The sequence below is a fragment of the Nannobrachium achirus genome (genome assembly GCF_963921795.1).
Source record: "Nannobrachium achirus genome assembly, chromosome: 6".
Classification (NCBI taxonomy): Eukaryota; Metazoa; Chordata; class Actinopteri; order Myctophiformes; family Myctophidae; genus Nannobrachium; species Nannobrachium achirus.
The window spans coordinates 33486134-33498783 of NC_137815.1; the positions used below are offsets into that span (position 1 = coordinate 33486134).

Sequence of the window (12650 nt, forward strand, 5' to 3'; positions counted from 1 at the left end):
GATGGACACGCACACGTCAAAAGGTACGAATATCGGTGCAGGGAACCCTCAAAGTCGATTTATGGTGGCAGTATGAGTTAACAAAATCAATAACCAAAAACAATGCATAGCCATATTTTCCAGGACCCTTGATCATTTCCAAAACCTTTCCAGTACTGGAAAAATATTTGATTTCAAATTATTTCCAGGAATTTCATGACCGTGGGAACCCCTGTATACACTAATCAATTCTAGACATTATTCAATGAACCAATAGAAAAACATTTGGTTATTTAGCAAACATATCAGTCCTTGTATCCAGAGATCCCCAGCTCCATATTGAGGAAAACTATCCTCAATGGTAATTCTTATCTATGGGGCTTTCTGTTACATCACTGGAATTGCAAGCAAGTTTGCATTCTACACCCACAAAAACGATTGGCAAGTCATTTATTTTATATACAGTTTACTCAATATTCACCAGATCGACATAAATGGAGGTTTTCTAAATGTACAGCAGTCTCAGGAAGCCACCCAAAGAAATGAAATAATTATAAATGATCATTTAAGATCTTTAGAAGACAGATTTAACCGCAGTTGACGCAGTGACTTGGTGAAGAACCTGGGCAGAGGACAGGTCACAGAGACGTCAGTTTGACCTTCGTTTCCCAGCAGTATGGTCTGGCGGGCGTGTAGATGAAGAGGGAGGTAACGGACCTTGCTCTGCTCGAGTCCCAACCTTCCCAACACGCCTTCCGGTAGTTTCTGAGGATTAAATTGTTACGCAGTCATTTTCACAAGCCAAACACTGTTCTACCGTTTAATATGACTCATGAGAATATTAAATTAGAACAAATTTGGCAGGCAAAAATCTTCACTATGTTTTTTTTACCTGGATAACTTTGAATTGAGAAATGTCTAGTCTGCTTACTGGTGGTTATACATACTAAAAGTCCAATTTATTTTGGAAGTGGATTTATTTTATTTTGTCAGCCATACCTGGGGTGCAAGTTTGTTCCAATGGGAGTATTTGTGGTCCCCAAGGGTGGGGCACGCCAGAGCTAATGCCATATGAACCCTCATCTGGTGTTTTACTCCTATGAACAAAGCATGCAGTAGATGAATGAGATTGAGGGTACTTTGGAGTTTGACATCTGTCAGTCTTAACCACTTCACTTTGCCAGTCAATAATATGCCCCAACAATAATCTTACCAGTTAGTGGCTGGAGTTCTACGAGGCTGCAACCACCATCGCTTTCCAGGACACGGTATTGAGTCACAGCACCGTGAGCTTGCCGATGGGAACGAACTCTGGTTACTCCCTCTCCTGTGTCACTCACCCTGTACACTGGGCTTAGTCCCATCTGAAGAAAAAGATTGAACTGAATAAGGATATCTGTGTGTAAATGGTTTCTCTGCAAACTACTTTTTTTGTGTTTAAATAAGACGAGTAACCTTGAAATGGGGCCGGGAGCCTGTGACCTCTCTCTCTATGACAGGAATGTCAATCACCCCTTCGGATGGTACCGGCACACCGACAGTGATGGCCCTGTGGGAAGAAACAATGATTGTCATTCTCTGGTTGTGTACTGTACAACACCTGGACAGATTACAGTATGATCTCACACGGGCAAGAACAACAGATGTCTAAGTAGTCTTACCAATATTTCCTCTGCACTTGGCTATTTCTGCTGAGGGCTAGTACGTGATCCACCATCTCCTCACTTTTTGCCAGTAGCAGAGTTCCTGTGACCTCCTTTTCGAGGCCCAGACATGGATAAAGCGTCAACGTGCTTTTCATCCCATACAACATTTTGCTGAGGATTGGCAGCACGGAGGAAATAGATGTGCCCCCCGAGTTATCTGTGAGAGATAACAGAAAAGATACTGGGTTTTGGTATACAAGTGTGATTCTCAAAGTGAGGTCCATTGATTGATTGAATACTTAATTAACCTTTTGCAGATTGTACAGAGAGGGACGGTTTACAATTATTCTTAACACAAAAAGCCATAGGTGGTCCTGCGTATTCAATTCATAAAGGATGGGTCCTCCATTTGGGTGTCAATTGAAATTAAAAAGGTTTGAGAATCACTAGTATGAAACATTCACTCGGTAACAGGAAAAGACGACCCAAACTCGTTTCCCAAAGGGTCTGTGGCCTTAAGCTAGATGCAGAATGGACAAAAATATAATCTTTGCTTGTGGGGGTCCCTGGAACAAAATATTTTGCGATGGGGGTCTGTGGCCAAATACATATCATTATTATATGGGGGTCCTTGACATGACAAAGTTTGAGAAACGATAGCAACATACGTTTTTCAGGAAAACTGTTAGGATTTAGAAGACATTTTAAGAATGTGCAGTGGTTAAGGATCCCCAAAATGTGTTTTTGGCCGCAGACCCCCATCTCAAAATATTTTGTTCCACGGATGGACCCCTATCGCAAAATATTTTGTTCCAGGGACCCCCAGAAGCAAAGATTAGATTTCGGTCTATTCTGCAATCTGCATCTAGCTTAAGGCCACAGACCCGTTGGGAAACGAGTTTAGGTCGACCTTTCATGTATTCCATTCACGCAAATAACACAGTGACTACATGATATGAGTTTACCTTGGACAGGCACCCCGTAGGGTTTGTTGATGACTACCAGGTCGTCGCTCTGGAACAGCAGGGTATTGTGGAGATGCTTGGCTAAAACGTTGGGGTGAACGTTTTGCAGCTGTTGGCTGAACTGCTTCATCTCTGAGACCCCCTTCTCCCCCCGGGTGGACGCTGCCGTCTTCTTCTGGTCTTGCTCCGTCTTCTTGTTGTTGTTCTCCTGCTGGATCTTCCGTGCCAGATCGATGGCTCTCAGCCGAGGAGGAGGAGGAGGTCTGATGTCAGCCTGGTCGTCAGGGCTGATGGGGGCTCCTTTAGCCACGGTGGCATGACTCCTCCGTGTGAGACACTGCGATACCTTTTGAAATGCAAACAGCACGAGTACAGTCATACACTTGGTCTAAAGCAGGGGTCTTCAACGTTTTCAAGCCATGGCAAGGACCCCTTAGTTGAGAGTGAGATGAAGTGGGGAGTCGGGGACCCCCACAAACTGTTCATATAGATTCCATATAGTTTCATCGTTTGACAGCACAATCATCAGTGTATTTTGGATTCATGTCAATTTGTGTTTTCAGATATTTAACCACTTGAACCATCAATACATTATAAACTTGACCTTTCACTCTGTACTTAGTCTGCTCTTTTTCCCCTATACACCAAACCTCTTTGCCGAAAATATCCGATCTACAAGCTGCTATTTTTGGCTAAAGTTCTCAGAATATGGATGCTAGGGGTTCAAATCGTTAATTTAAAAAAGGAGAAAAAGATCACACAAAGATTTGGAGGACCCACTATAGTAACTCTGAGGACTCCCTAGGGGTCCCAGACCCCCTGTTGAAGACCCCTTGGTCTAAAGCAGTGGTTCTCAACCAGTGGTCCGGGGACCACCAGTGGTCCTTGAGGGGGTTCCAGGTGGTCCACAGCTATAAACAATGGAGAGTTGGTAACCAAATGGACCCTTATAGATCTTTAACTCTTGAGAGCGTAAAATTAAACCAAATGGACCCGTTGATGTTTAATTAGTATCTGCATTAGAGCTACTTAAATTACAAGAAGTCTACACAATTAGAGAATGTAAAAGAATAGTTATTTTCATCAACTTTAAACTTTCATCTCTCTAATTTGATCCAACAACAACAAAATATTACAAGTTTTGAGTTTGAGAGGCTAAATCTCATCAACTGGTGGTCCTCGGTTCAAATGCAGAATAAATAATAGTCCTTGACATGAAAAAGGTTGAAAACCACTGAGGACTTGTTTCCATTGAGGCCCTGTCTGTCTGTCCTGTGTATAATTAATTCGATTCATAGACATTTAAAGACACACAATAATATGATTATGATACCTTGGTAAACGTGCAGCAGCAATCCCTTGTGGTTTTGGGCTGAGAATTGATCAGGTTCCATATTCTTCTACGGGTGTTGTTCATGGCAGCGTTTTGAATTTGAAGGGTAAATTAAACTCACACACATCACATGCGTCCATGTAAACTAAGCGCTGCCCGCGTTGTTTTTCTTCCTGTGATCTTACGTCATTTCCTTTATTGGGGTCAGTCGGCTCGGCTGGCTTGATTTTCACTCCGAGACCGGCCGTGCAGGCTGGATAATAATATATTGTGTTGTGAATGTGGGGGTTAGAAAACTCCGCCCGTTTACTCTCTGTGGTGGGTAAAATGGATCATACACCACTCTCTCTGAATGGAAGCTGTGTTGAACAACGTGTAAAGATTTTCTGCAGCCGCTTTTCTAAATACATTGATAATAATAACCACATTATGCAAAGGAATGCTGAATGCATTGATGTGCGATCGATCAGAGAATCCTACATGCACGTCTGTCTGTAAGAAGATGATCAGATCTGCCTCCAGGCTCCAGCTATTGATAGCGCTTTAGGTTTTAATTAATGTCGTTAATGTGCAGAGATGAAGATCACAGATAGTGTGTTACGAAGCTTTCGGGTCGCCAGGACATATCGGGACCATTCCATGAACTTCAACTGTGTGGACTATAGTGATAATGGTGAAAATGCAGTAGCAAGTAATGACGACGACTCCATTGTGGTGTATGACATGCGTGAGGGGAAGTAAGTTTGAATTAACTTGAGTTTTTAAACGCAGACACTTTGAATAATTTGGTTGATTAAACAAAGCTAGTAGGCCTACTCATTGCTAGATTGATTGATTGATTGATTGAATAAATACAGTAAGTCTCCAGGTGCCCACATGTCCGGATGTCCCTAGTGCCCAGATGGTTTTGGTGCCCAGTTGTCCAGGCGCCCACCTCTCCAGGTGCCCACATGTCCCTAGTGCCCACCTCTCCAGCTGCCCACATGTCCCTATAGTGCCCAGTTGTCCAGGTGCCCACATGATGGAATACTTTACTAACATATTGCCCAGATGGTTTTGGTGCCCAGATATCCCTAGTGCCCAGTTTGTTTTGGTGCCCACCTGAGATTGGAATACTTTAAACAGTATGCAAATAGTACAGTGGTACGATACGATTATACAGTGGATGCTAAAAGCATAACAGATAAAGCCCTGGGCTTGTTTGCATTGTGGTTGCTGTGTATTCAATTCATCAAGTCGACTAAACTAGTGTTCCGTAACAGGGGTCTTTCTAGTTCTTTAGTAAACAGAAGGGAGATTGGATGACATTTACCTCACCTTTACTGTACATTTATTTTATGTTTGTTATTAAGAGCTGGAGAGAGAGACCCCGTTACTGAACTAACACCCAGCAACTATTACTATCAGAAAGATAGCTATTTAACACTGAACACAGACATATTACTTACCTTTAAGAACTGAGATGTATTAGCCATTTTACATGTGCATGTTGCCACATTCCTAATAGAACAATATTTTTCTTTTCTGTTGTTCAGGCCTCAACACACCCTATACAGCAAGAAGTACGGAGTGGACCTTATCCGTTACACACATGGAGACGCCAACACAGTGGTCTACAGTTCCAACAAACTAGATGGTAGTAGCCTACGTTGGTAGAAACATTACCCAACACACCAAAAAAACGACACCAGGGGTCATCAGTATGTCCGTACACACAGACAAATCTGTCTGCGACAAAGACTTGGCCCTGTCTGTGACAGATTTTATTTTTTACACCATTATGAATAATGTTCTTATTTTGATCATAAGACCCTCAGTCTCCAGGTGTTCTTCAGAATATGTATGACACTGTCTGATATATGACACTATGGCACAGGAGTCCACTAGTACTAAACTTGGTTCTAAAATGTTTTATTTGCAAGGAAGGACACTCATAAAACTCTGAGAGTGTACAAATGGAACCAAATGGACCCGTTAGGGTTCATTTGGTTCCATTGAACACTCTCAGAGTTACAGACCTGTTATGGTAATTCAGGGCTAGCTCTTTGTGTTTCTGGGATCTTCTCATTTTGTATGTCCATGGCACAAGCCAGCATGCCGATGATGACCCCTGACCTACACCATTATTACAGTTGTTCCGATACCAGTACCAGAAAAGCTGCCGATATACTGCCTAAAATCGACGAGTATGCCAGTCTATATGCCATTCCAATACCTCGACATTTATCACATGATGATATATCATTTACAATCATTTTTCGATTGCTTCAATTGATGTTGCACAACTGTTTTATACTCTTACTGTACTAGTTACATAATAACTATTGATGATTTATTTATTTATTCCTAATTCCAAGGACACCCATAACACACAAATGTTTACATTACACACAGGTGTTGGATCGGTACTCTGTATCGACCGATACGTACGTTATGAGTAACGGAATTGATATCGGGAAGAAAGACATGGTATCGGTAATCGGTACATCTCTGACAGTTATCTATTCTTAACTTCTGTCATTGTATTTCACAGACACTATTCGATACCTGTCACTCACTGACAACAAGTTCATTCGTTATTTCCCTGGTCACACTGCAAGGTGAGTGTATGTGCAAGCAGGTGGACTCCAAAGACAGGCAAAGGATTTAGTGTCATGCAAGAGCAAAAAGCAATGCGATTCTTCTTCTGTAGAGTGAAGATATTTCATTGCTGGATGATATGATAGCATTTCTACTCTAGTACAGGGGTCTTCAACGTTTTCAGGCCAAGGACCCCTTAATTGAGAGAGAGATGAAGCAGGGACCCCCACAACCTGTTCATAGATTCCATATAGTTTCATTGTTTGACAGCACAATCGTCAGTGTATTTTGGATTCATGTCAATTTGTGTTTTCAGATATTTAACCACTTGAACCTTTATACTTAATAAACTTGAACTTTAACTCGGTCTGCTCTTTTTCCCCTCTACACCAAAGCTCTCTGCCAAAAATAGCCGATCTACAAGCTCTCAAGAGTGAGCTTGTAGATCGGCTATTTGTGGCTAAAGTTCTCAGAATATGAACACTAGGGTTCAAGTGGTTAATATACTAAAACATTTGGAAAAATAAACTTTCTATCACTCAAAGATTTGGAGGACCCCCTGTAGTAACTCTGAGGACCCCCTAGGGGTCCCGGACCCCCTGTTGAAGACCCCTGCTCTAGTAGAAACTACAAAATCATTATCAGTTAAATGTAGTCACTCAAATGAGTGTTTTTAAACAGGTGATTCAAAATGGAAAGTACCCTTTGCATGAAGTTGACTAAGGTTAGGCAATATACATGATGGATATGATGAGATCTCCCAAATTCTCTGTTTTCTAAAGTATAAATACATAAAATGTTGACTACACACTTTACGTCAACAACTATCTGTAGTATTTGTGATTGAATACTTTATTAGACAAAAATGTAAACAGCCTGGTGGTACAGTAAAACATTTAGGCTAAAAGGATAACACCAAAAAGTAGGCCTATTCAATTCATCAACAGAGCATCAAATATTATACAGTACATTACACATTAATTATACATTACACATGGGTCATGTTATTATGTGATCGATGCATGTTTATTTGTGCCTTATCTATCTATAAATGCGAGAAGTCTCTGCGTGTGTGTTTGTAATCCGCGTATCTCGAGAACCGTTCGTCCCACCGGCTTCAGATTCGGCACGCGCGTTCCCCGCCGCGGCATGGAGTGCAGTGCCGGGCCTCGACCCGACCCGACGCGCGGTTTTCCCTAACCGGCGCGAAACGTTCGGAATCTCCTTATGCGGAAATCGGCGCAAAATCGGCGCAAGCGCTGACTCATTGTGACATCACTGCAGTGCCGGGCGCAAGCACTGAGTCATTGTGACATCACTGCAGGCAGATACAGGGGCCTAGCCTCGACCCGACAGACTGAGATCTCCATATATGGGCATATGGGAAGATACAGAGATCTCCATATATGGGCAATACAGGGGCCTTGCCTCGACCCGACAGATATCTCCGTATATGGGCATAAAAGGGACACAGACAGATATATCTCCGTATATGGGCATAAAAGGGACACAGACAGATATATGGGCATAAAAGGGACACAGACTGAGATCTCCATGACAGATATCTCCGTATATGGGCATAAAAGGGACACAGACTGATACAGAGAATGGGCATATGGGCAGATACAGAGATCTCCATATATGGGCATATGGGCATAAAATGGACGCAGATATATGGGCATAAAAGGGACACAGACTGAGATCTCCATATATGGGCATATGGGCAGATACAGAGATCTCCATATATGGGCATATGGGCATAAAATATGGACACAGATAGAGTATATGGGCATAAAAGGGACACAGACAGATACAGAGATCTCCATATAATGGGGTTTGCATTAAAGGGTGGGGCATTCATTCCCTATTTACATCGTTCCCGAGTTGGCCAGGTCGCAAACTCCATATATGGGCATAAATGGGCACAGGCAAACAGATGGTCAAACCAGGTCCTACAGAGATCTCCATATATGTCAGAAAATGGACGTAGACAGACATATCTCTCCATATATGGGCATAAATGGACACACGCAAACAGATGGTCAAAACGGATCCTATGACAACAGGTATAATGGGGTTTGCATTAAAGGGCGGGGCATTCATTCCCTATTTACATTGTTCCCGAGTTGGCCAGGTCGCCGACTAGACGCTCGGCCGCCCGAAGGGCGGCCGAGCTTCTAGTTACCTCAATAAGGCAAAGTTAGTTACTGTTTTACATTTCTATGTATACAAATGCACACTCATGTAATGTTTGTTGATTTGTCAGGGTTGTTGCACTTTCCATGTCACCAGTGGATGATCACTTTATCTCAGGCTCATTGGACAAGACCATTAGAATCTGGGATCTGCGCTCTCAAAACTGTCAAGTAAGTAGTTTGTTGAAAATGTCTAAACATATATTTATACTTTAATTAAGGTGCCGGCTACAGGGAGTTGGATATTTCTGAAGCTAGACATTTTTTTGTGCGGTTGGGGCTTGCAGCCACATGAAGCTAGATATTTCGGCCGCAAAACTGGATATTTTTTAAACCGGATAAATAAGTGAAGACATTGAAAAATATCCGATTCACTGGATCTGTGTAGGCATGGAACCCTGATATCTCTGAAGATTTACTGTGTGTGTGCTTGTCCCCCTAGTGGAGGTCTGGGGAATCAGATTATTTTAGACCTAGATATCTTTGTCGTGTGGACCTAGATATGTTTCTATGTGGATATCTGAAAAACAGGGATATAAATATCAATATAAATATCCAGCTCCGTCTGGCCTAGGCCTAAGAAGCCAGATGGCTTTAATTCCTAATTGTTTCTCCTCTTCTCTCCTTTCCACTACTGTACTATTACTGCACCCCCTTTTTTTGTGAATCAGGGTGTAACTAATCCGATGGGGAAGCCAGTATGTTCCTTTGATCCAGAGGGTGTTATATTTGCGGCAGGAGTTGAATCACAGGCAATTAACCTATACGACCTTCGCTCTTTTGACAAGGTAACACATTTTTTAAAGTGTGCGTGCGTGAGTGTGTGTGCGTCGCAGTAAATCCATGTACCTGACAAAGACCTCTTGAGATCGAAACGTTTTATAATTAAATCTACACTTTTTCTTTTGAGCATTCAAAACGGTGCAAATTTACATTCTATTTTTCTTCACTAGTTATTATTTTATTCAATCACCTGATGACATCAATTGTCCTTGGACTGCATGTGTGTATAACATAATTTCTCATATTCCACATATTTTACTATTTTACCCCCGATGGGAATGTGATTCCATTTTCATGTCTGAGTTTATTCTAGACGTAATTCATTGACTGAGGCCAAAATATATATTTTATCCCCCTGTTTTCTCAGATATGTAGAATAGGTTAGGTTGAACATGTTTTCCTGTCCTATGAACAGGGTCCATTTGCCTCCTTTGAGACAAGGTTCACCAGGGTCAGTGAGTGGACTGGACTCAAGTTCAGTAAGGATGGGAAACAGATACTCATCTCTACCAACGGTGGTGCGATACACATTCTAAATGCCTTCAATGGATCTGTGCTGCACACCTTTTCTGTAAGACGCCTACAGTCATTAACATAATTAACATTACATTTTCAAGACATTAATGCAGTGTTTCTCAACCTGTGGGTCGGGATCCCCAGGGGGGGGTCCCCAAATTATTTTGGGGGCGTCCCCAGATGATTAACTTAATGTGCAACATTGTTTTCTCACTTAACAGTAAACAAACCAACATAAGGTTTAAGTGTATATAGAGGGTGTCTGTACATTTCTAAAGTGACAATTTAAGGACTTTTTAATCGGACGGCCGAGCTTCTAGTACCTCTAAAATGACAAATTACTTTGGCCTAATTGTCAAATATTAGAGGCCGAAATGGTGAAAATAGCAGATCTACATGCTCTGCTCTGTGAGCATGTAGATCGGCTATTTTCACAATAGAACCGTGTTACACAAAATGTAATGCCTCAACTCTTAGTTAAAAATATGATTATTTGGGGGGGTTGCAGCCCGAAAAGGTTGAGAACCACTGCATTAATGAATGACACACGCGTACATGGTGATCTAATGCTGATCTTATTCACTTCTTCCAGGGCTACAATAATAGTAAAGGCATACCCCTAGAGGCCTGCTTTACTCCTGACTCACAGTTTGTAATGATTGGTAAGGTGATGTCAGTATATTAGTTCTGCTAATGAATGTCAAACATTTTATCTACAGAGTATAAGTCGACAAAATATAGTTCCACTTGATTAAGTTAAAGGGGAATACCACTCATTTTCAACATTGAACTTTGTGTTGTTGTGTGGAAATAAGAAATAAGTCCCCCCTTTCTGTGTTGCCTAAAACTGGATGATTGATTGTGGAGTCATGTGATCAGTGACATCATGAAGATGTATTCTTTGGCTTGCAGAGTACATCTTCATGATGTCACTGATCACATGACCCCACAATCAATCCTCCAGTTCTAGGCAACACAGAAGGGGCGGGCCTTTTTCGTATTTCCACACAACAACTCTAAGGTATATTAATGACATAGTTCAAAGTTGCAAATGAGTGGTATTCCCCTTTAAAGGGTTATCTTGTGTCATGATCTAATAGGCTCAGAAGATGGGAGAGTCCATGTCTGGAGCACTGTAAGCGGGATGAAGGTAGCTGTGCTGGATGGCAAGCACTCAGGTCCTATCAACACACTGCAGTTCAATCCCAGATACATGACGTTTGCCAGTGCCTGTTCTAACATGGTGAGATAAGCTCTCTGAGAACATCACATAACTCTTGTATAATTTATTACACAGAATCAATCCCTACCATGTTTATAGCGCATTAAAGCCCTTTGCACACAGGACAGTTGCGTTTTTTTTCGTTTGCGGCATGAATAAAACGCATTGGATTTGGTGTGCAAGGCTGTGCGGAATCGGCGCTGCGGATCCAAAAAGGAGTCATAAAAGAAGTGATGAGTTTTTTACCGCATGCGACAAGACGCACAAATCGAACTGGTTTCGATCGAGAAAAAAACGCACAGCGGCAGCCACTCGTCGCACGGCTAATTCGGAGCCGGTGGGCATGAGGTCATAGAGAATCATTGTTTTCTTTTCAAAAAATGATATTGTCCGTTTTATCCGTGCGGTTAAACGCGCCTGTGTGCAAAGGGCTTAACTGTCACAAGTTGTCAATGGAGTTCTTACTTATACTTCTTTTATCTCAACAGACATTTTGGCTCCCATTTGTTGATGACCTGTAGTGGGACGTCATCCATTGTAAGAGCACATCAACACCACCACCTTATTTTTTATTTTTGTATGCTGTACGAGAACAGGTTTATCCGAAACAATCTTTTCTTGGATGATTGAATGCATTCAATCATCAACTTTATTTTTATAAAATATTTTTCCCCCCTCTTATTTAGACAGGACGGTGTAGTGTAGTGAAGGGAGAAGAGAGGTCTAAAGACAGGTCTCCAGTCGGGAATCAAACCGGTAGGGTTAGGAGTCTGACTGTGTGTCTGACTGTGTGTGAACATTACGGCACACTCTTGTTTTAATTTGTCTTGACTTAATTTAATTATTTTAATTGCTCTTTGTAGTCCTTATGGACCACTGTGTTCATCCTATGTCTAGGTTTTACTCTATATCTTGTTAACTTGTGTGTATAATTTAGTACTAGTGTTTTTCTTCTTTTTTACTGTTTGACATTTTTTATTCGACTATGACGTTTTAAGTACTAATAATTATGTTTTACATGGAAGTAAGAGCTACTGCTGTTGCTTATAAGGACACTTGACTTATTTCATTAAAATTGATGCATTTTATACACTGGATACAAATGTGTACAGACTTTTTTTTATGTTTGTTGTAGACTATGACATTGTCATCAGAGGTGAATTACTAAAAAACTTTAATATGGTGATTTTTACCAAGACTTTATTCTTTGTTAAGCAATAATGAGATTATGGGACTAATGTCTCTTACGGTAACCAGTCATGTTTCGCTGGATGGAATCCATGCAAACAGAAGTTGAGTCACCAGTGGGACTGTATACAATTAATATACCTACTGTATACTGTATGTGTGAGTGAGGAGGTGATGGGGAAAGGTCTTGATTTTATGTCATTGTGAATGAGTGTTTTTTTCCCCCCCTTGTTTTTTTCGCAT

The 12650-nt window shown here is 41.4% G+C and overlaps 2 protein-coding genes across 2 annotated transcripts; one reads left to right on the forward strand and one right to left on the reverse strand.

The window, feature by feature from the left end:
- Positions 1-516: 516 nt before the first annotated feature.
- rpusd4 (RNA pseudouridine synthase D4) lies at positions 517-4058 on the reverse strand. The gene is made up of 7 exons (XM_080727796.1): positions 3924-4058; positions 2591-2936; positions 1641-1842; positions 1435-1528; positions 1193-1343; positions 979-1076; positions 517-744 (listed from the first exon to the last, which is right to left on the reverse strand). The coding sequence occupies exons 1-7, from the start codon at positions 4005-4007 to the stop codon at positions 541-543; spliced, it is 1179 nt and encodes a 392-aa protein (XP_080583922.1). The 5' UTR covers positions 4008-4058; the 3' UTR covers positions 517-540.
- A 295-nt stretch (positions 4059-4353) lies between these two features.
- Positions 4354-12289, forward strand: LOC308286733 (WD repeat-containing protein 82-like). The gene is made up of 9 exons (XM_080727852.1): positions 4354-4660; positions 5459-5559; positions 6457-6523; positions 8770-8869; positions 9370-9486; positions 9897-10052; positions 10590-10659; positions 11098-11240; positions 11708-12289. Exons 1-9 carry the CDS (start codon positions 4500-4502, stop codon positions 11738-11740), a joined length of 948 nt encoding a protein of 315 aa, XP_080583978.1. The 5' UTR covers positions 4354-4499; the 3' UTR covers positions 11741-12289.
- Positions 12290-12650: the final 361 nt, after the last annotated feature.

Excerpts from the sequence above, each read along its gene's own strand:
- rpusd4 (XM_080727796.1), bottom strand. The coding sequence starts at position 4,007 with ATGAACAACACCCGTAGAAGAATATGGAACCTGATCAATTCTCAGCCC. Across the intron at positions 1,843-2,590 it reads CTACGGGGTGCCTGTCCAAG|ATAACTCGGGGGGCACATCT; the intron begins GTAAACTCATAT and ends TATCTCTCACAG. Across the intron at positions 1,344-1,434 it reads GCTCCCGGCCCCATTTCAAG|ATGGGACTAAGCCCAGTGTA; the intron begins GTTACTCGTCTT and ends CTTTTTCTTCAG.
- LOC308286733 (XM_080727852.1), top strand. The coding sequence starts at position 4,500 with ATGAAGATCACAGATAGTGTGTTACGAAGCTTTCGGGTCGCCAGGACA. Across the intron at positions 5,560-6,456 it reads CAGTTCCAACAAACTAGATG|ACACTATTCGATACCTGTCA; the intron begins GTAGTAGCCTAC and ends TGTATTTCACAG. Across the intron at positions 11,241-11,707 it reads CCAGTGCCTGTTCTAACATG|ACATTTTGGCTCCCATTTGT; the intron begins GTGAGATAAGCT and ends TTATCTCAACAG.